The sequence below is a fragment of the Rhinolophus hipposideros genome (assembly GCF_964194185.1).
Source record: "Rhinolophus hipposideros genome assembly, chromosome: 14".
NCBI classification, from domain to species: Eukaryota; Metazoa; Chordata; class Mammalia; order Chiroptera; family Rhinolophidae; genus Rhinolophus; species Rhinolophus hipposideros.
The window spans coordinates 34,157,707-34,179,795 of record NC_138060.1 but is presented as its reverse complement, the minus strand read 5'-3'; the positions used below and the strand labels follow the sequence as shown (position 1 = coordinate 34,179,795).

General features: G+C 35.4%; 1 protein-coding gene across 4 annotated transcripts in view; it reads right to left on the bottom strand.

Annotated features, from left to right (window-relative positions):
- RYK (receptor like tyrosine kinase) overlaps positions 1–22,089 on the bottom strand; it is a gene marked incomplete at its 5' end in the record, with an annotated part of 114,165 nt that overhangs the window by 40,698 nt on the left and 51,378 nt on the right. For 2 of the 4 annotated variants that reach the window (XM_081073202.1, XM_081073200.1), the window contains 6 exons: positions 9,586–9,745; positions 9,914–10,023; positions 11,205–11,337; positions 16,752–16,821; positions 20,591–20,677; positions 21,919–22,053. In XM_081073202.1, coding sequence (XP_080929328.1) covers positions 9,586–9,745; positions 9,914–10,023; positions 11,205–11,337; positions 16,752–16,821; positions 20,591–20,677; positions 21,919–22,053 — 695 coding nt within the window. The remainder of the gene's footprint in view (positions 1–9,585; positions 9,746–9,913; positions 10,024–11,204; positions 11,338–16,751; positions 16,822–20,590; positions 20,678–21,918; positions 22,054–22,089) is intronic. The other 2 variants (XM_081073201.1, XM_081073203.1) reach the window with 1 other exon arrangement.

Sequence of the window (22,089 nt, the reverse complement as noted above, 5' to 3'; positions counted from 1 at the left end):
AGCAGCTGTTCATAATGTTTTATTACTTAATACCTGTGAGCATCTGTAATATCATCTCTCTCCTTCATTATATTGTTAATGTGCAACTTCTATTTTTCTCATTAGTCTAGCCAAGAGATTTACCGTTAATGATAATACTCAGAGTTAAGCATCGGTTTCACTGGTTTTCTCTCTTGTTCTTCTCTTTCATATTTCACCGACTTCTAATCTTTATTATTTCCTTTCATCTGTTTGGGGTTTGTTCTTAAGGTGAAAACTACGGCACTCATTTGAGACTTCTTCTTTTCTAATATTGGTGTTTAATAGTATATATCTCCCCTTCAGCAGCACCCCAACATTTTTGAAATGTTTTGTTTTTATTTAATTCAACTCCAAATAGTTTGTAATTTGTGTTTTGATTTCTTCTTTGACACATGGGTTATCTGGAAGTTTATTATTTAGTTTCCAAATATTTGGGGATTTTCTAGTTTCCTATTTTTGATTTCTAAACTAACTACACTGTGTTCACAAAACACTACTTTGTATGAATTAAGTCCGTTAAAATTTACTTGTTTTATGGCCCAGAATATGGTCTAGCATAGTAAATATTCCATGTATACTTGAAAAGAATATGCATTCTGTGATTGTTGGAAGTGTCTGTAATTGTTAATTAGATCAAGCGGTTGATCATGTTATTCAAATTACTGATTTTCTGTCTATTTGATCAATTATTGAGAGTGATCTTTTAAATGTGTTCAGTGATCTTTTAAAGAGATATAAACAATAAGAAAAATCTTGTGCATTTACCCATGTAGTTACCACTTCTGGTGCTCTTTGTTCCTTTGCAGAGGTCCATATTTCCATCTGGTACCAGTGGTTCCCAAAGGACTTCCTTTAACATTTCTTGTAGTATGAGTCTGCTGGTGATGAATTCTTTCAGCTTTTGTATTAGGTTAGTGCAAATGTAATTGCAGTTTTTCAGTTTTTAACCCTTTGAACTGCAATTACTTTTGTACCTAATAGTTCTGAAAAAGTCTTTATTTCTCCTTCATTTTTGAAAGATATTTTTGCTGATTATAGAATTCTATGTACACAGTTCTTTCCTTACAGTAATTTAAAGATGTAGCTTCACTGTCTTCTCCCTTGCATTGTTTCCAATGAGAAATTTCCTGCCATCTTTTCCTTGGTTCTTCTGTATAATACATTACCATGTTTTATTTTTCTGGATGCTTTTAAATTTTTTTATCACTAGTTTTGAGCAATTGGATTATAATGTGCTGTGGTTTACTTTCTTCAAGCTTTCTGTGTTTGGAGTTTGTTGAGTTCTCAGATCTGCTTTATAGTTTTCACCAAATTTGGAAACATTTCAGTCATTATTTCTTCATCACTCTTTCTTGTCCACCCCGCGCCCTCCACTTCATGTCTTTGGGGACCCCAGTTACACATATATTTAGTAAAATAAACTGTCGTCTAACAGCTCAGTGAGAGATCCTTCCTCAAGCATTTTCTGTATCTTCTCTTTCCTTCTATCTCTTGCTTTATTCCCATCTCAGAAGAGAGGTATACTTCCTCCTGCAACAAGATTATACCTTTACCTGGGCTCCTGATGCCATTCACCCATCATCTCTTAGAGCTCCCCTCCAATAACCACTAGTCCAAACTCTTTCTTCCCACCCCTGCTTCCCTGGCCTAGAAACCAAACCAAATAACCCAGTATGAAAAATAAAACACAAAAATAATAAATCAGCCTCTCTTGATCTTGCCATCTCATCAAGCTATTATCCTTTCATTCCTCATAGCTGAACTTCAGAGTGTAACCCGCTTGTTGCTACCACTTTCTCACTCTGACAATCACAGAGCCCTTGACAATCACTCCTATTTTTAATGATTTATTAAATCTGCTTGTTCAAAAACCCAGTTATTTCTTCATTCTTTCTGACCACTGCAGATATGTTTACAGACTAGATCATTTACAGACTATTTCCTTCCCTGGTTTCTATGACACAGCAGTCTCTGGATTCTCTTTGTATTTATTTCTTTGTTGCTTTCTTTTTTGACTAATTAAAAATAAACATTCCTTATTCCCTTGGCTTTCTTCTCTCTATACATTCAATACCTCTGGCATCAAATGCTCTGTTCATTCAATCACCACTGTTAGGAAGCTGATGTCCAATTTCTAATATTCTGCTTCGATGCCTTTCCAGAATTCCAGACCCACATTCCACCCATCAGTATCTCGAACTCAACTCACTTCAAAGTGAAGTCTTAATTCAAGGGAGTTGGTAAAGATGAACCACATTAATTTGCACCACATCAAATTAATCATGTTTTTCCCAAACCTCAGTCTACCTGCTGTCCTCAATCATGTTGTTATCTTCAGAGTGATTTAAGATTTATTGCAATAGTAAACTAAAGCACAAATCAAAGATTACACTAAAGTTTTCAGAAACATGGGCCCTGGGTAAAAAGACATCTATGCAATATATCTAATAGTTAAGGGGTGGGCATGCTCAGGCCACAAAGGTGAATCAATAAATCATTTACGCAAATAACTGTGGTCAACAGCACAGATGGAATCTCTGATGTGAAGTCCATAGGAGTGAAACAAGGAGAAATGTGAAGACTCAGCACGGAAATAGAGAGGAGACGAGGACAGTGTAAGATCATTCAGGATTCTTTTACATAGCTCTCTAAGAAGACTAGCACTGCTGGCTGTGACTGTTCTTAAAATAAATGACCCAAAAGGCACAGATATGGACGTCAACTTCAGTTCTATAGCTATGGAACATCTGCTAAAGGAAAATAAGATGGAGCTCCCACTGCCCATTCTGGGAAGAACGACTTGCCCATAAATATATAAGGCAGTGTGTGACAGGTGCTATTAGATACAAAATCCTCTGGGGATCCAAGGAAGACAAACTCAAAGGTCATCAAAGTACCTGGTGTGTTTGGACCCAGAATGAATTCCAGATACGCAGAAATGCAGAATATAAAGAAATGTACAGTGGAAAACATGAAGCTAAAAGAGGGAGATAAGGAACAGAAGGCTCTGAAAAACAGGGGAAGGGGTTTGGATCTTTCTTTACCAACTCCCTTGAATTAAGACTTCACTTTGAAGGTCAAAATATCATGGAGAAATATTCGTAGCAGTGGAAGCTTGAGTTCATTCAATTTACCAACATTAACTAACCAATTTTCAGAAGTTTTCAAAACTGATACCCCACTGTGCACAGGTATAGGCTTTATTAGTATATATCCTTTTCCTAAATATCCAGTTTTGAAGCTTTTATTATTCTACGAATTTTATTTTTTCAGACACATATTTTCTAGGCCTTTTCAATAACCATAACTGAAATCTACATCTATAGGATTATGTTACTTTTAAAAAGTTTTCCTATTTAAATTTTAAGACTCAATAAATTTATACAAGGATTCCTTTTAATAATTCTTCAATATTAACTGTTACCTACAAATCTTAATATTCCTCCAGATTTATCACTGTGGCAATATTGTTTTTTCATTCCAGCTAAACAAATGTACCTAGATGTACAATGACTGTGTACAAAATGCAATGACTGCATCAGGTATCAAATTTAGTACATGTTGCTAACTCAGGCACAGGGTGTGGTACATGACTGAAAAGAGACCACATGTGCTATGAATCTGTCCTAGGGTCTGTGATTAGGAAAGGCAGAGGAGCCAATAGTGGATGCCTACCAGGCCATCACACATATGTGATATTTAGGGCACTTTCCTCCACTGCACCAGATGCTTAGATACAGCTCCACCAGAACACCGAGTCTATTTGAAGGGAATGTTAAATAGAAAGTGCAGAAAGTTAGTAAGATCTCTTGAGAAAAATATCTATTCTTAGGGAAAGCCAGATACAGAAAATACATCAAAGGCAACTATTTCATCAAAAGATAGCAACTGGTCACCTGTGAAAATATATTAAGTGCTCCTAAAGTAAATCCATGTACTCCTCATTCACCGGAGATACTAGGACTATTCAAATACTATTAAATAAAACTAAACAATAGCATCATAATAATGCTCAACTTTAAGTCTTTATTTCCTAATGTCTGAATGATACTGTCACCTCTCCAGCTTTTTCTGAATGTCTTTATATCATTATAAAAGTGAATTTAACATTTAAATAATATGTCTGAGATTGTTGATGTGTAAAATCTGCAACCAAAATAGAAACAAATATTAGGAATCTAAGCATTATTCTAAAATTAATAATGAAGAAATAAAATAGAAAGCTTTCTATACTTTTAAAAGTAATAAGCATTCTCTGAAAACTAGAGCTTCCTCTTTGATACCGCTGTAGCTCAGAAGATCATTCTTCATGGGTATGTTATAAATGTGAGCTGCTGCTACTCAAGTCTGCTCGAGGTGTGGCACTAACTTCCCATGGCACTGAGCAAGCAGGAGTAATAAGAAGTACTCTACTGTAGATACAATATTTAGATAACTTCACAGATTTCCCTCCGTCTAGGTAATCTTTAATGTTCACAGAAGAAATACCGTAAAGGCACAAGGAACATATTTTAATTTGCCTTGCACCCTAAAAACTGTTCAAGTACCTTAATGGACCTCCTCATGGTCATAAACCACACTGATAAGATTAGCATGCAAATCATTTCCTTGACTTGTTTTTCCCAAGAAAATGCTTTTTAAACACAATGTAACACCATTAAGACAAGAAAACCACCAAGAAAGAAACTCTTAATTGTGCATTCTTGATTTCATTTAGTCTCTTAATACAAGGTAGTCTCTCAATAGCAGAATTATGTTAGCTACTATAATTAGCTAAATAATTCAAAGAAGACATAAATCAAAAAATTATTTTCAAATAAAGGAAAAAAAGTCACCAAAAGAAAATCTATGGTGGTATTCACATCTGATGAAAACAGAATAAAAACAATATCCAGAAATTCTTAAGAATGCCCATGATGACGTCATACGCCTATCTTAAAATAATATTAGAGATTTATAACTAGTCAAATCTAGTTGTGCATATTTCCTAAGTTCAACAGTTAAAAGCTGGTATTAACGTAAGAATCTTGACATACTGAAATATTGAATCTTTCCATTAATAATTATGAAAACACAACCCAGAGACACAATGTATTAATGTTATTTATAAGATGGAAAACATTAGTGTATTTCCAAACAAATCATGTAGGGTTTTTAACTATAAAGAAATGCAAAAAAAAAAAAAAAAAATACAATGTCCCCTTGAAGGCAGTAATATGGTTAGAGGTTACATTTATACCTAAAATATATATTTTACATGTGTAGAGACTCTGGTCAGAGTAAGATTACATTACTTGTTTTGCATATAACTGCATGAAGCCTTTCAGACCAAAAGGAGAATAATATTAAGCATAGCTTTTAAATTCCCAACTCCAAGAAAAAGTGGGAACAGAGCATAATGATTATGCATATACATTCTTTTCTTTTTCTTGAATTATTTTTATTTATTTTTAACTATAGTTGACATACAATATTATATTAGTTTCAGGTGTACAACATACTGATTCAACATTTATAAACCTTAGAAAGTAATCACCAGAAAAAGTCTAGTAACCATGTGTCACTGCAGTTATTACAATATTACTGACTCTATTTCCTATACCGTACATTTCATCCCTGTGACTTATTTTATAACTGGAAGTTTGTACTTAATCCTCTACCACTTTTCCACCTATTCTCACCTCCAGCAACCATCAGTTTGTTCTTCACATCTATGAGTTTGTTTCTATTTTGTTCGTTTGTTCGTTTCATTTTCAGTTCAAATGTTAAAAAGCAATCTCTAACATTTGTGCTTTAATATAAGAATTCAAAAAATACTCAACCTCACAAAACTGAAAGAAAGGATTTTTACAATAGTAGTCACATCAGCATCACAGAAAACAGAAGGTTATTCCTATTTCTTTCAATCTCAATTATCCAAGGCAACAGATATTCAGGGGGATATATGTATTATATAATGTATGTGTATACATGTATATGTATATATATATTTAGGAGAATGTTATACATATACATATATCACATATATATATATAAAATTTTAAAGTAAATGAATTTATAAGAATTTAAAGAAGAAAAATCTGAACATTTTAAGTGTTAATCATGATAAATGTAAATCAATGAGTATTCTCACCATCACATTCCAGGTTGAGCTCAGAAAAACTTGGGTCTCACAGACATTTCAAGTAAGCTTATGCTGAAACATGCTACAAGTAATTAAGATTTTAAAGTAATTTTCCTGTTAAGTTGCTCACCATTAAGTTCATGGTGATTTTTTGCGTGTCATCCTTGCGCAGGGGCCATGCTAATCTTCTCTGTATCGTTCCAATTTTAGTATATGTGCTGCCGAAGCGAGCACTCATGGTGATTTTTTAAAGGAAAGCTGTCAAATGATCAAGCAGCAACAAGGTATTTGGCAGAACTGCATTCTGATGGAAGGCAGATTCTTGGATAAAATATATGAACTCTTACAAAATTTATAAACTATCTTAACGATAAAAATACCTAATTTTAAGTATGATTTTGAAATATTTGCTTAACTAAAACATGTATCCTCAACATGGACTTTACCAGCCAATACAGGGCAGTGCACCCAGCTGAAAAGATGTACGTAGATCACATTGCTTAGAGACATATTATAAACTACAGTCTCATTGGTTGAAAGTGTATTATCTAATTTAATTTCCTCTCTAAAGTTCTTGTGAAATATTTGATCATAAATATTAGAAAAACAATTCATATTAGTGCTTAAGTACACAATAGAATACCTACATAGAAATAAACAAGTACATTAAAGAAAGCAATGCATATTTTGGGGGTTTCCATTATGCAAGCAGACAACCCTACTGGCCATCTGGCATAACCCTCTGAAATATGAGCTAGCAATACTCCTTTTTGTAAGAGAATAATCAAATGATCCCCACTCTCTTGAAGTTACATGGTATACTTATAGATTGTCATTTACGAAATATCTTCTATTTCCTGCCCATTAGACTAGTTTTGAGTTCACCACAACTGCCACCACATTTCTGCTAAAGCAACTATGCTATTTATTTCAATGAGTAACAAAATCATAAATATTTTAAGTCAACCATTGAAAAAAATATTAGTATCCCAAAGAGATGAGAGAATTAATCTTTTAAATCAACTATGGAATGCGATTTGCAAAGAAATTACTGAGGAAAGTTTCTTTTACTTTTCTACATTCAAAAATGTTCAGGTGTAGGCTCTTCTACTGAAAGGGTGGATCTGAAAACCATGCAGCTCTAATTCCACTGATACTGTGTTTTAAAACTACATTCTAAAACCAAAGTTAAACCCCTTTTTCCCCTATGAAAACAGCTTTGCTTAATGTAGAAACTGGTAAAGAATTCCAGCTACACACCAGAACTTCTGAATAAAGATTTGGCAAATTTAAAAATAAGCACCTTATCAAACAGTACAATTGGTCCTTACTGTCACTCAGTACAGCAGCAGTGTGCTGGCCTAAAATCAAATTCTGCTTTCTTTTTCATTTGTGAAAAATAAAAAACAAAACAGCAACCTGTCCCTAAATCTCAGGTTTTCTTTAGATAACCACTAAAATTGTGTAAGTTGCGTTGCACATTTGACTTGTTTTACTTGAAATTTTAATTTCTTGACATTAATGTTAGAGAAGTTTAATTTTATTGTCAAAGTTCTGAAAAAAACAGACTCGGCCTAGTTCCCGCTGCTATACAGGCTGAGCCCTCGGTACCTAAGAGTCTGGATGTATTTCCCCCACTCCCCACCCATCCTCTACAAACTCCATGCCTCTGGCTGGGAAAGGCTGCAGCAACATGAAGAGCTTCCAGTCCACTATGAATCTCTGCAGCTCCTTGTGAAGCAAAGCATCCCTTCTCATAGACACTCACGTTTACTCTGTCCATCTGACAGAAGTGTCAGATTTTTTTTTCAAAGTGGTTGATTTTAAATTAATGTAAAACAAAATATTTTGAAGATATACACAATAAAATACCTTAATTCACAAAAAAAGTTAAAAAAACAACGTAAGTAAATTGTTCATCCACATCAGTGAACACATTTGATCAAGACATTTGGTATGTAAAAAAGGCACAATATATCAGATAGCTAACCTTGCTTCTGAGAAAGAAAAATAAATGTCATTAGATTTTAATTAACAAGAGAGGGTTTCTCTCCTTTTCAAAACATTCTCATTTCAAGGATGTTAAATTAAGATATTGGTTTTTCAACAAGGAAATCTTAAATCATTTCAATTACTGAGTGTAGTAAGTTGAATGCTGGCCCCTCAAATATGTCTACATTCGAATCCCTGAAACTTGCAGATGTTACCTTATGGAGAAAGATGGGATTAAGTTAAGGGCCTTGTGAACAGAAGCTTATCCTGGATTAAGTAGGTGAGTCCTAAATGCAACCTTATCATCACTATAAGAGAGAGGCAAACAAACACAAGTGGAGGAGGAGGTGATACAAATATGGAGCAGGGAGAGATGCGGCCACAAGCCAAGAAACGCCGACAGTCACCAAGCTGAAAGAGGCAAGGAAGGTTTCCCTTTTAGAGCCTCTGGAGGAAGCACAGCCCTGCCTACATCTTGATCTCAAACAGTTGGCTTCCAGAACTCAACAAAGGAGAGAATAAATCTCTCTTGTTTTAAACCTCCAAGGTTATAATTTGTTACAACAGCCACAGGACATTAATACACTGAGGGAAAGAGTGTATGAAAAGAGTAAGCCATAGGCATACAAACTTAGAAGTAAAAGGATAACTCTATATTATAAATATGTAGAGATACCAGATATAATAATATAGTAGCCTAATTTTTAAAGTTGTAACTTAAAAGCAAATTACTGTGTAAGAGTCTATATGTTAATACTATCAGGTATCACTGAATGATTGATTATACAGGGGGACCTTATCAGCGGACATTTAACCAGTCTCTAAATATTCAGCTACAATAATAATAAAGTACAGCAAGCAAGATCAGACTAACGGGGAACAGAAATTAAAAACAATTAAAAATGCTTGCAAAATACCCACAAGTATATGTGACTTCTGAAATTAGACATCACTTAGGATAAAGGATCCCATTATATGATCTGTTCAAATGGGCAGAACCACCCAGAAACTGACAAAAGGGAAGAGAGTGACATTTGGGGAATTATAAATTACACAGGCCATAATTCTTAGAAGAGGTCATAAATAAATTTAAACAATAAATCTTTATGATCTGGCAACCACTTGGTCATTCTTAGAAAAATAATCAAATACTGCAACCTAAGCCTCCATATCATCACCTTTAAAACTGGGATAATAGTGTCTACCTACGTCATAGCGTTAACAGTGTCCCCTCTCAGCGCGTTATTATGAGGATAAAATGAGACTACACACAGATGGACCATGGTTGAGGTCACAGCTTCTCCCCACAAACTGGATGACTAGGAGCTAACTATACTTGCTTCCTCAATGAAAACTTTCAGGGAATAGTTACTAGATGTTAAAAAAATTATCATTTAAAGACAAAGCCTCATTTCCATTTGTTGCAATCCGGGGGTCCCGGTACTTACCACATCACTAGCGCTGGAGAACTCATTATTAACCAGACTTTCCAGAGCCATCCATCGAACTGGCCTGTTTTCATTGTCCCCGAGACAGTGATAGTCCATGGGGAACAAGTCTCTGGAGAGGGCGTTGTCTGTGATCTTAACTTGAAGTGTGTCATCAATGCTAAAAAGTAGATAGCAACATCAAATGCAATCAGAATATGATTAAAATTATAGATGATGGTCACTCTTAAATACAACACAATTCCCACTGTGACTCCTGGAAAAAACCCCAAATACAGGGAAGGGAGCCCTAAACAGCAAATGACAATGATGAGCCCATGGCACCTACACACAGTTCCTAGCCGCCAGATCTTTGTGGATGACTTCCCTCCTGGCCAGATAGCTCATTCCACAGGCAATCTGAACAGCCATATGTACCAGGTCTTGTTGAGAAATTGCCTGTGGTAACAAAAAGGACAATGCAGTCAGCATAAAAATTATGGCAGTTGCTTATTTCATTCCACAATCCCACTCCATCCCGAAATACTTCTTTATACCTACACAGTGAGTGTTAAAAAGCTATTTTGGGCTATGAATATGTTCCCATAGCTCCCTCTACTTGTCTCTTCTATAGTCCTTCTCATTCTGTAATTACCATTTACTTCTCTCATCTGTGAGGTATATCTCCCCAACATCGAGCACATGCAGTAGCTGCTCATAAATACTTGCTCAATGTAGAATTCACAAGGTAATATTTCAAATGCTTATTACTCAATAACTAGTTCTTTCCTTTTAAAATAGTTTTTATTAGGAGATTATCCCCTGGGGACCATTTCCAAAATAAGATAAGTCTACAGCTCTCTCTACTGACAGCTCCTCTGGAGCACGTACGCCAGTATTGTGGGCTTAGGGATGAAATTCTTCCCTAGGTGATGTCAGTAGGCCTCAGCCTCCAACCACCTGTTGGAAACCCTGCCTTTAATCCTGTCAATTTACAAAGCATATCACACTCATTAAGCCAAATACTCAATTCAGCCTTTGAATCCATCTTCTCCTGGCAACTCTAGTAAGTAAATTATTGTAAGTCCTAAAACCAACTTAATGGGGCTATAGGGTATAGCGGGAACAAAACACCCACTGGGCTTTACCGCTACCACCATCAAAATGTGTTTGGAATCTAACCAAATGCGCAATGCTATGTGCACAAGCAATGAAGAGAAAGAAGCTCTTAGGTGACTGACATCTTACAGCCAACATATTAAATATATACCCTCCAGTCATCACCAGCTTTTGGTACACTGTGAGCCAAATGGGTCTGTTCCCACTCCTAGAAGGGAGATCTAATACAAGTGCCTTCAAAGAGTTCTCAGAAAAATGGCTGAGATGGTGTTAGAGGGTTTGAGATGGTTATGAATAAATGCACAATGGATACACAAGGGAAAACTTCAGCAACGTGTAAGCCTTCAGACAGGAGCCATAAACCACCTTCCTCCCAACCAACAGGTTATAAATATCTTCCGGTTCACTTTCTTTCTGCAGGCCTTTAAACAGTTTCTATTTCAGAATGTTAATACCTGCTTTCAAAGATAATTATCAGAAGCTACCGGTAAATAATTGGCATTTGGGCAAAGTTTTCTCACCTGAGGATTATTAGCCTCTACTAATTTGCACTGCCGTAAAAACAATTTAAGATTCCCCCAGTTCATGTATGGCAGTATCACCATGGGCTTTTCTCCTTCTTCTATACACACATGGGTAATAGGAAGCAGATTTCTATAAAATAATAAGAAATCAGGACAAAGACAAGTGAAATCTAAAACCATAGGGGCATCTTTTTAATAAAAAAACAACAAAGATGACCTAAAATAAAACAAGAAAATCTCAAACACACTTAAAAACACGATTATCATTAAAAATGTTAAATTATAAATGCTCTTTTAAACTAGACTTTAACAGCTCCCACGTATGTACTTTCTTAATAGGGAAAAGTTACAAACTTTTTTTTTTGTTTCCTATGGACTAGATTCTCTGAAGAGGCACTCTAGCTATACTAAATCTTTATTCTAAAGAATAACCAGAGACAGCTAAAAAAAATGACTTGACCGGGGCGGTTAGCTCAGTTGGTTAAAGCGCCCTGCTCTTAACAACAAGGTTGCCAGTTCGATCCCCACATGGGTCACTGTGAGCTGCGCCCTCCACAACTAGATTGAAACTACTTGACTTGGAGCTGATGGGTCCTGGAAAAACATGCTTAAAATAAATAAAAGTTTAAAAAAACTGTGGGGACAGAGTCCCAGAGAGCAGTTTCCAGGCTCTCGGCCTCATGCGGAAAGGTGCTGGCTCAGATAGTAGATGGCCGTCAGCTATGGCTAACTGACCATCAGCTGTAACCAGTTAGCCAATTAGCCACTGATATAACTGCTGTGGCTGCGCTGCTTGGAGTCGGGAGTCGAGAGTCGAGTCAGTGGGTGGGTTGGCAGGCAGAGAAGCGGACAGCAGGTTGCAGGTCGTGTGACTACAGAGCCGCCAGCGAGACTCTATAGTGGTATGACTCTCCTACCTATGGCTCCGTGGGTGTTCCTTTTTGGCCTAGCCACATCCTGTGTTCTTATGTGGGGGGCGGGACTAGAGGCCCTGCAGGCTGCCTCGCATGACAAATGGCGGAGCGAGCAGGGTCCCCCGCACAACAAAAACAAATAAAAAAATAAAAAATAAATGACCATGAGCATGTTATGATAATATCCCACTTTGTCCATCATCACACTTAAAAAAAGAGCCCCAAATACAGACTGTGGACAAGAATATAATTAAGGCCTCTAAGAGGCTAAAATTGACACAAAAGTCAAGAAGTCCTTAGCTGGTCAAATGGGATTTAGAATCTGACTTCTAAATCCTAAATTTACCATTTACTCTCTGAGATCATCTCTCTTGGCCTTAGATTCCATACCTCTAACATGGGAATCCTACAAACCATAAAATTTTGCTATGATGTGCAAATAAAGCTATGCATATGATAAACAATTTTGTTCCTTTTTAAATTTTTATGGTGCACATACATACATTTCATCCTATTGCCTAATGGCACCTCTTCTATTGGTATCTGGAAATAACTTTACTTTTCCCAAGGTTATGTAACTTGTTACATAATTACCTCTCTTCCCCACTAAGCTGAAAATTCCTCTGTACCACAGAAAACAAGCATTTAATAAGTATTTGATAAACACATAAATAACATAGCCTTAAAAACATCTGTATTCCTTAACTTAGCATATTCTGCTTCTAAGGATGTTGGGGGGCGGTTAGCTACATGAACAAGGGCAGTTAATGAAACATTAATAGCAAAAAGTTGCAAACAACTTAAAAGTCCAAAAGGAAGTAAAGAGTTCACCTAAAAACAGTAGGAAAGTAGGTATCAATTAAATGGTCACAAAGAAGATGTTTGGAGAATATGAGTAAAAATCCATTTTATAGGAATGCAAGATATAAAATTCATATGTTTGCAGGGCAATTACAGATATGGAGAGAAAAAAAACAAACAAAAAAAAAAATCACAAAAACCTTTGCCTAGAAATATGCCAAGAGTTAAGTACTGTTGTCTTTGAGTGGTCTACCTTGTTTTTCTGTATTTCCTAAAATGTCTCAATTGAGCATGTACCTCTTTTAAATGACCGTCCCATAATTCTGGCCTAACAGTGCACAAGGGAAAGCTGCGGGCTCCCTTTAAGCTGTGCAGGAGCTACTATCAGGGAAAATGAGGTAAACCTATATGATGTAACCTCAGCTTTATAGCCTACAAGTGGCAGCGATTAGTCCTACTTTACAGGAAACCCATGAGGAAAGAGAGAGAGGTTAGGTCATCTGTCAAGGACAAATAGCAAGTACACAAAGAAAAAAGTTCAAATCTTTATCTAATTCTAAAATCCTTACGCTTGCCCTGGGACAACTGGACATTCCCTCCCAGGGGAGCAGGAGGGAGTACAGAAGAGAGGACAGCACCTCTTTTCACACTAAAATGACTGCACTCAGGATTAAATGAGCATACCACAGTTTCAGGGGTAATGCGAAGAGCTGCCCGATCTCTTTACCACCACCCCAAAATTACTTCTCTGCTCCTTCCCTCGTGACTAAAATTCACCGAGCAGACTTTAAGGCATTTTCTCCAGGCACAGTAAGTTTGTTAGATGAGATCAAATTGTTCACTCTATCATCAAAGGATTAAAATCCCTCTGGGAAAGGTAACAAGATGCATGAAAATGTTTCAAAGTACAAATGGCTGCTCTTCATTCTGCCCATTTTATAAAGGGAGGATAAAAAGGAAGGTCTGGGATCTACAAGAAGAGTGGGTGAGAGCAGAAGCAGGTGCTACAGAGAAGAAGGTAGAAGAAGATAGATTCTGTGGGGACTTATCAGTCCTGCCGAGTGTGGGAGAACCTGCAGTCAGAGCGGTGAACTTTCAGCAGAAGAGCCTGCCAGCAGGTACCGGGGGCCAATGGAGAATTAAACTACCAGTGGAAATAGCTTAAGAATACTTTGATATGAAGCACTTCTGATGTAACTAAAATAGATTGATGGGCATTTTTTATTTATACAGCTATTGTAATTTATAATAAAAATTATTCTCACAAATTCCAGTGGAAACAAGGAGTGAAAACAATTTCAAAACGCCTTAAAATATTTCAACACTTTACAAGTCTTAATAATAGAATGTTAAACCATGAAGTAAACATGTTTTACCTGTGGAATTACATTAATTAGTTTAAAAAAGTAAAATCTAAAACAAGGTGTCATTTCTTGCTAAGTGTATTTAGTTTCCTTGATAAATTCTATATAATCACTGAAGATCATTATTTCATTTTTATCCCTCATGCCTAGAGTTCCAAGTACAAAACGGGTACTTCACTAGAATGAATGGACAAACAAATGCATAAACACAACTGAGAGTAGTCTAGCCATCAGGGGTCAACAAGAAATGGTGGTAGGTCCTAGACCCCTTAAAACTGAGTGAGTGGAAATAACAACATACTTTCCACATACTGACGTTTTTTGCTCATTAAAAACTAGGAGTCCTGGTATCGCTTTATAGCCAAATAAGAACAATTAACCATGATCTGTCTTTAAAAGACTTTCCCCAATCACTGAATGTCCAGTATCAAAATAACCCAATTCAGCATGTCACTTCATTCCATCATCTAACAGTACTGGGGCTGCTAATTCATCCTGGTAGGATGCTGGAAAACCCTAGCGCTTAAAGCCGCAAGAGAAAATACTGCAAATGCTTGCTCTGAACTTTTTTTTCAGCCAAAGACTCTTTGGGTTAACAGTGAATATGAAACTGCTTCTTGGGAAAATCCTGGCTCTGTCTACATTTATCCCTGCCCCTAATTCTGTGCCGAAGTGGTGCAGACCTTTTATCAGTGTAAAAATAGTAGCTAAGTACCTAAGTACTACGTTAACATTACATACTAGTACCGTGTTTCCCCGAAAATAAGAAGACCTAGCGGGCAATCAGTGTCTTTCGGAGCAAAAATTACTATAAGACTGGGTCTTATATAACATCTTATATAACATCTTATAAGACCAGGAATAATATAACACAATACACAAAATTCAAAAATAAAATTCTGTGTAGTCATTTTTTAGTAAAACTCAAGTTACTGCTCAAAGTACGGAGAAATTAAAAGGCAGGATGCCTCCTGTATGTTTCGCTGTTTTTTTTTTCATAAATCTATAAATATCTTCCAATACGGATGGTCACTGTTCCATTTTTTAAACATGTGTGACCAAATTTTCAGGCCACAAATTAAGCTAACTCTACACAGTGCTGCAACAACAACCATGTTGGCCCAATATTGATACTGCTACACACTGTATTTAATCACCTTTTGGGTTAGAAGGGAGAAATTTTTGTTATAGCTCTGTGAAGAGGATTGATAATCAAGCTTTTTAAAAAAATCTCTTCATATAGAACTACACGTATCTTTTTAAAAATCATACTATGACCTAACCATAAAATATGGGTTAAATAAAATGTAGCGCATCCATTCAATTAACTACTATGTAGTGTGTTTTTTTGTTTTTTTGTTTTTTTAAGATTTTATTGGGGAAGGGGAACAGGACTTTATTGGGAAACAGTGTGTATTTTTCCAGGATATTTTCCAAGTTGTTGTCCTTTCAGTCTTAGTTGTGGAGGGTGCCGTTCAGTTTCAAGTTGTTGTCCTTTTAGTCTTAGTTGTGGAGGGCACAGCTTAGCTCCAGGTCCAGTTGCCATTGCTAGTTGTAGGGGGCGCAACCCACCATCCCTTGTGGGAAATCGAACTGGCAACCTTGTGTTTGAGAGGACGCGCTCTAACCAACTGAGCCATCCGGAAGCTCAGTGGCAGCTCAGCTCAAGGTACCGTATTCAATCATTAGTTGCAGGGGGCAGAGCCCACCATCCCTTGCGAGAAATTTAAACTGGCAACCTTGTGGTTGAGAGCCCACTGGCTCATGTGGGAATCGAACTGGCAGCCTTGGGAGTTAGGAGCACGGAGCTCCAACCACCTGAGCCACCAGGCTGGCCCACTATGTAGTTTTTTTGAAATGTGGACATGAATTTATAGTTACTGACATGAAAAGTTAGATACATTGTTTTGTTATATCAAGAAGAATGTTAACCCTGTTAAAGATAGTAATAGTATTGTGATCATATAGAAAAAAATATCTTTTTTTTTTTAAATGCATACTGGAAATGCATTGAAAGTGTTGAGATGTCCCATTTAGATACACATATATGTACACACATAAAACAAAAATGGAAAAATGTTCTAACATTGAATTTAGGAGGTGGATTTATTCATGTTTATTATTCTTGTCTTTAGTCTTCTCTACGTGCAAATATTTCACAAATTTTTTTAGCACATGCATATCATTATCCTATTTTTTAAAGGGAAATATGCACATAAATATGTATAAACTCTTTCTCGAACGCTGAGTTATGATTATCCAGATGTGGGCTTACATGCTCTTTACAGTTTACTGTGTTTTTAAATTTTATGCAATGCATATGCATTTCACTTTTATATTCAGAAAAAAAATAAAGCTATTCCAAAAAGCTTTCAATTTAAAATACATCAGGATGTTCTTAAACTAAAAATGTTAACATACAATGTTACCAAGTTAACACTTAAATGCTGGTGGCTTATCCTCACCTGTGATGAAGACCTCGCAGCTTACAACTTTCAGTGAGCATCATTGTCACCTGAACTTCAGAAGCTTGATCTATATAAAGAAAAAGACATTGTCTTGAATGATAATACTATATATGACGTTGATATTTTCTGGTGTGAGTATATAGTTACCTCAGAATATAAGGTAAATTTTCACTGTAAGTCACAGGTAAATCTAAATAGGTCTAGCCTAAAATTATACTGTAGTAGGTAGTATCTCATTGAATACATCAACATTAACTGAAGACATTAAGGAGAAATCTGACTACATAAAAATTAGAAATTAAGTAAGGTTACATAAACAAAGGATAGAAAGTAATAACAGACTGGAAAAATATCTATAGACATACAGGGCTAATTTCCTTTCTGTCTTCCTCCTTTAAAGAGCTCATACAAATCAGAAAGAGAAAAAAAATGAAGAGGCATTTCTCCAGTGTTTAAAAAAAATGTTTCTACTATATAAATAGTACATTTCATTACAAAATTAAAAAATTAGTGTCAAGTTTTTTAAAAATGATTTGTAGATATCAAAAACAAAATTTAGAGTATAGTGTATCCTTAAAAATACTTTCAAAGAAACCAATTTGTCAACAATAAAATAGTAATAATAATTTTAAAGCTTCTGATCAATGCAGTAAGAGGGAGGAAAAGACAAAAATTCCACATCCTAGCTCTCTACCTAGTAAAATGTTGAACAGTAAAATGCACACCACTGAACTCAGGCACTATGATTACAAATCACATTCACTCCTTAGAAGTGGAGCTGTCAAAGCTAAGAAATCACAAATTTCATTTACTTCCAGCTCTAAACGATGGAACCACTCCCTCTCGCACTACTTGCTTAGGGTCCCCTTCCAGACAGCTTTACTTAGTTAAGACTTTTGTAGGAATGTCAAATGGGTGCACAAAGAGCAAAGGACTTGAAATACTTGGTACTTCTTTGGAAAAGATGCTTCAACCAACGTCTAGTGGAATAAACTCTAGTTGTCTAAAAACTGTTTAACATTTAGGATCATTTAGTAAATGGTGCAATGTGCTTTTATTACTATTTCTGTAATCAAAATAATTTTTAACAAAATTATAGCCAGGACTGTTTAGGGGCTGGTAGGACCTTTTTAGGACTGAAAACTAGTTAATAGTTGGAGGTCCGCATCCAGTTGTTAAGAGTTTACCTCCCCATCAACTGGTACAGAGATTCAAGTAAAACAAAGGTAATTTCATAATGTGTCATTTTATGCATAATATTTTTCAAGTCCTTAACTTTGATAAGCATGTTCTATTCAGAACAAGACACAAACTGGATGATGATCTAAGAAAACTTTAAATTGGAGAAAAAATAACCTTATCCATTTAGTAAGGAAAACATCATTTTCCTGGATTCCTTTCCCAGTCTAGTCCTAGTCTTTTAATTTTAAATACCTGAAAGGTATCAAGATATATACATTTGAAAAGAATACTATAAAATAATTTACATTCTAAAAGTTACAAAAAAGAACAAAATGATAAAATAATTCCCAAGTTACAAAAATTTAGCTAGTAAAGAAAATAAGAACTCAATACCAATAACCTTCAACTAATTCATTTATTTTATGGAATTCAATGTCACAATATTCTTTCTTTGAAATTCAGATTCCTAATTTCCATCTCTGAAAATTTATACTGGAATATCTATTAAGTATCTGTGCAAAATTACGAAATTTTTAAGAAGCCAAACTCCAATTTTCTGCTTATGTCTAAGAGCAAAGACAATGATCGTTTAAAAGCATACTTTTTTTGCACTTTAAACTGCACTTCTAAATGTATAGCACGCAACGAAGCACACAGATTTGTGAAAAGAACTTTCTCAGCTCTATGTAGCTTCAATGAAAAGAATAAAAATAACATTCCAAAAGAATAAATCTGAGAGATATCATGTGGAGTACTCTAACAATTCAGAGGCAAGGACTATGGTCATGCACTTCCTCTGTTTCCCAAGCAAACCATGACCATGTTTTGGGTAAGAACTCACTGTGCTTTCTCTTGTTTCCGTCTGGCTCAAAGAGAACATTATAATTACAGAGGTAAGAAGTAGAAACAAGCAAGTGAGTACAATTCAAGTGTATACGGAAAGAGAAATCTTATCTCGTGAAACAGTCCAGTATCCACATTGTGTTTTCTTATCACTATTATTTCCTTCTTTCCCCTCTTCCAACCTTCAATCCAATTCTATGCAGAAATCTCCTTTGTTAGTTTAAGATTCATTCAGAATTAATAATAGCCCAATTCTAAATAGTCCATAGAATTTTTACAAACCCCAGAAGAAACATTAGAATTAAGGAGAAATGTTTCCTTTAGAAAATGGGGATGTACACCCAAAGGCAGTGGTTATTCAACTTAAGGTTCAAGTTTACATTTGTAAAGAGTAATATATACAATATCCTTCAAAGTTAGTCAGGAAAAGGGACCTAACTTAAATACCGTGTTTCCCCGAAAATAAGACTTTTGGAGTCTTATGCGTCTTTTGGAGCAAAAATTAATATAAGACCCGGTATTATATTATGTTATGCCCGGTATTATATCATATATCATATCATATCATTTCATTTCATATCATATCATACTATATATTATATTAAGACCAGGGCTTGTATTAATTTTTGCTCCAAAAGCCGCATTAGATGGTCTGGCTAGGTCTTATTTTCGGGGAAACACGGTAGATGAGTACAACCCAAATTTTTAGAAACATAAATCCTTCATGCTTTCCATGAATTCCTTTAAGTAAATTTAGAAACAAGTTCTTATAAATTAACTTCATAAGACTGTCACCTCCTACTCATGAAACTGAATTTAATTTTGCCCTCAATCTGTTTTCGAAATGCTAAACTTGTTTTTCCAAAATTAGTATCTTATCACCTCAATTTATGCCAGATACTGGCAGACATTAAGCACCCTATAAATTACTACATGTAGGCAGTTTAAGAATCATTTCAGCTTTTACAATCATCAATTATAAATAATTAAAATTCTAATGTTTTAAAAGATCTTACTAATTTACCACTAATAGGTAATAAGCCATATATAAATAATATTCTAGTGTATTTTGATAGGGAATGGCTAACTGAAAAATTTATATATATCCGTAAGTGAAAAATTAGGTATACACCTTTCTCCAAAAGGTACATATACGAAAGTAGGTTTATGAAAAATTCTGTTCATGAAAAATAAAACTAGTGCTACCTTCTAGAAAACAATCTGGTAATATCTATCCAAATTTTAAATGTAAACACCGCTTGGGGAAGCAATTCTACCTACTGCTATACCTGCAAAGGTACACCAAGAAATACACACATGGATATTTTCTGCAGTATTGTGTATACTAGCAAAATACAAAGGGGGCCGGTAAGAGGAAGGTATAAACAGTGGCTATTCACATAAGACACAGTGGACATGGAGGTCGTTTTTTTTTTCTTTATAGTCCTCAGTAATGGGGGTTTGCAGAGAGGAGGGAAAACTAATAACAATGTTAAGAAGAAAAAAGCAGAGAATTTTAATGTAGGAAAAACACAATATTAGATGTAGCAACAATGAAGTCAAGTTGATATAATTTAACTAGAAGCCTGAACAATATTTACTAAATGTTTAATGTCTTAATTTATCAAACTTCTATTTGTTTATACCTTAATGAGAAGAACCAAATCTCCTAAAAAGCCTCCTATGAGCTAAATTAACATGGACTGATTTCAAGGTGTGGCACACACTGAGAACGTGAGGCAGAATTTTGCTAGCATGAGCCACCTAAGCAGGAAAGCATTATGGAAATCATATAGGGGGAAAATTCCTACCTTTAACTGTTTTTACAAATGTTTGTTTTTCTTTATTTGGATCTTTTTCGTCTACTAAAATCCCATGGAAAATACGCCCAAAAGTACCTAAAATAAAAAATAATAATTAATGAGATCAGATAATAAGCTTCATAAAATTCTAAGTACAAAACTTGCTGGCACAATGTAACTTTAAACAAACATAACAAGAACATAAGTGAACAATATTACTCCAGGCCTAGATTAAGACCCAAATCTTTGTTTTTTAATGACTGTTAGAAGTTCTTTGTAACTGTGAAATATCTTGCTTTTAGAAATTTCTCACAAGTACCTCAGAATTCTTTCTGAATTACCCCAAGGAAACTAACGACACAGCTAAGAGCGCTGCAGCTCAGTGATGGGGAGTCCACAGCGGCACTTAGAACTGTCAAGGCTTAACCTCAGAGCAAAGACAAAGGAAGGAAATGGACTATCCACATACACTGAAAAGCAGACAATTCTGTTAATTTCCAGTTGCTGCTGGGGACAGGTCAAGCCCCTCACTCAGCTGTGATTGACCTACAAGCAACCCAACCAAAACATGAATTCAGATGGCTCGTGTGCATCAAAACATTCCTAGTGAAATTATGGAAGGGAGAAAAAAGTAGATCTCTAACTACTTAAAAAGCTGAATGAAATATTTTATTAATGTCTGTCTTCTTCTTTCAGCATCTCCCCAGTCAATACCCTAAAACTCAAAAAAGAAAGCAAGGACCAGCAAGTAGGTAGAGGAAGGGTCCTGGGTTCTACCAAACACCTGTCATGTATTAGTTCATTTAATGTGCTAATTCAGTCATTTAATTAGTTCATTTCATCTAATCTTCATAAGTAGTCTAGAGTAGAGGAAACTGGACATACAAGACATTAAGTGATACTGCCGACTTCACACAGATACTAAATCGTGGGACTGAGACTGTAACTTAGGTGTAACTCCAAAGCCCACGTGTGCTCCTTCTGCGAGACTCCACACTGTCTGTCACAGAGAACATTACTTAGAGCATTTTGAAGAAGCCTGCTAAGTAGTGATCATCTTTAAACAAGAACTAAATAGGAAATATACTTCAAAGGTAACAAACACTAAAAATATGCTTTAATATACTGGAAAATCAAGAATTGTACCAAAGCTGTATTAACGCTAATTAAAGATCTAAAGACAGGGAAAATGAAAATCAGTTTTATAAAGGAAATAAATTGTGCACTGCTTTCTATCCTTATACACAAAATGACATGAAATTCTTAAAATTTGAAACAAAAAATTTTTATAGCATTAACATTAAATCTTCCTTGGAAACCTTTGAGATAATAAATACCTTCTTGGAGTACATCTTTTAGAGTTATCCTCTCCCTGGATATTGCTATATCCTTCACCTTAGCTTTGGCCTCCAAAAGAGTGACACTTCTCAGGTCGTTCTTCTCTATCCGCAAGGTAGGATAACCTGAGGAGCCAACAAAGCCAAACCAAGAAATATAAATACCCTTAT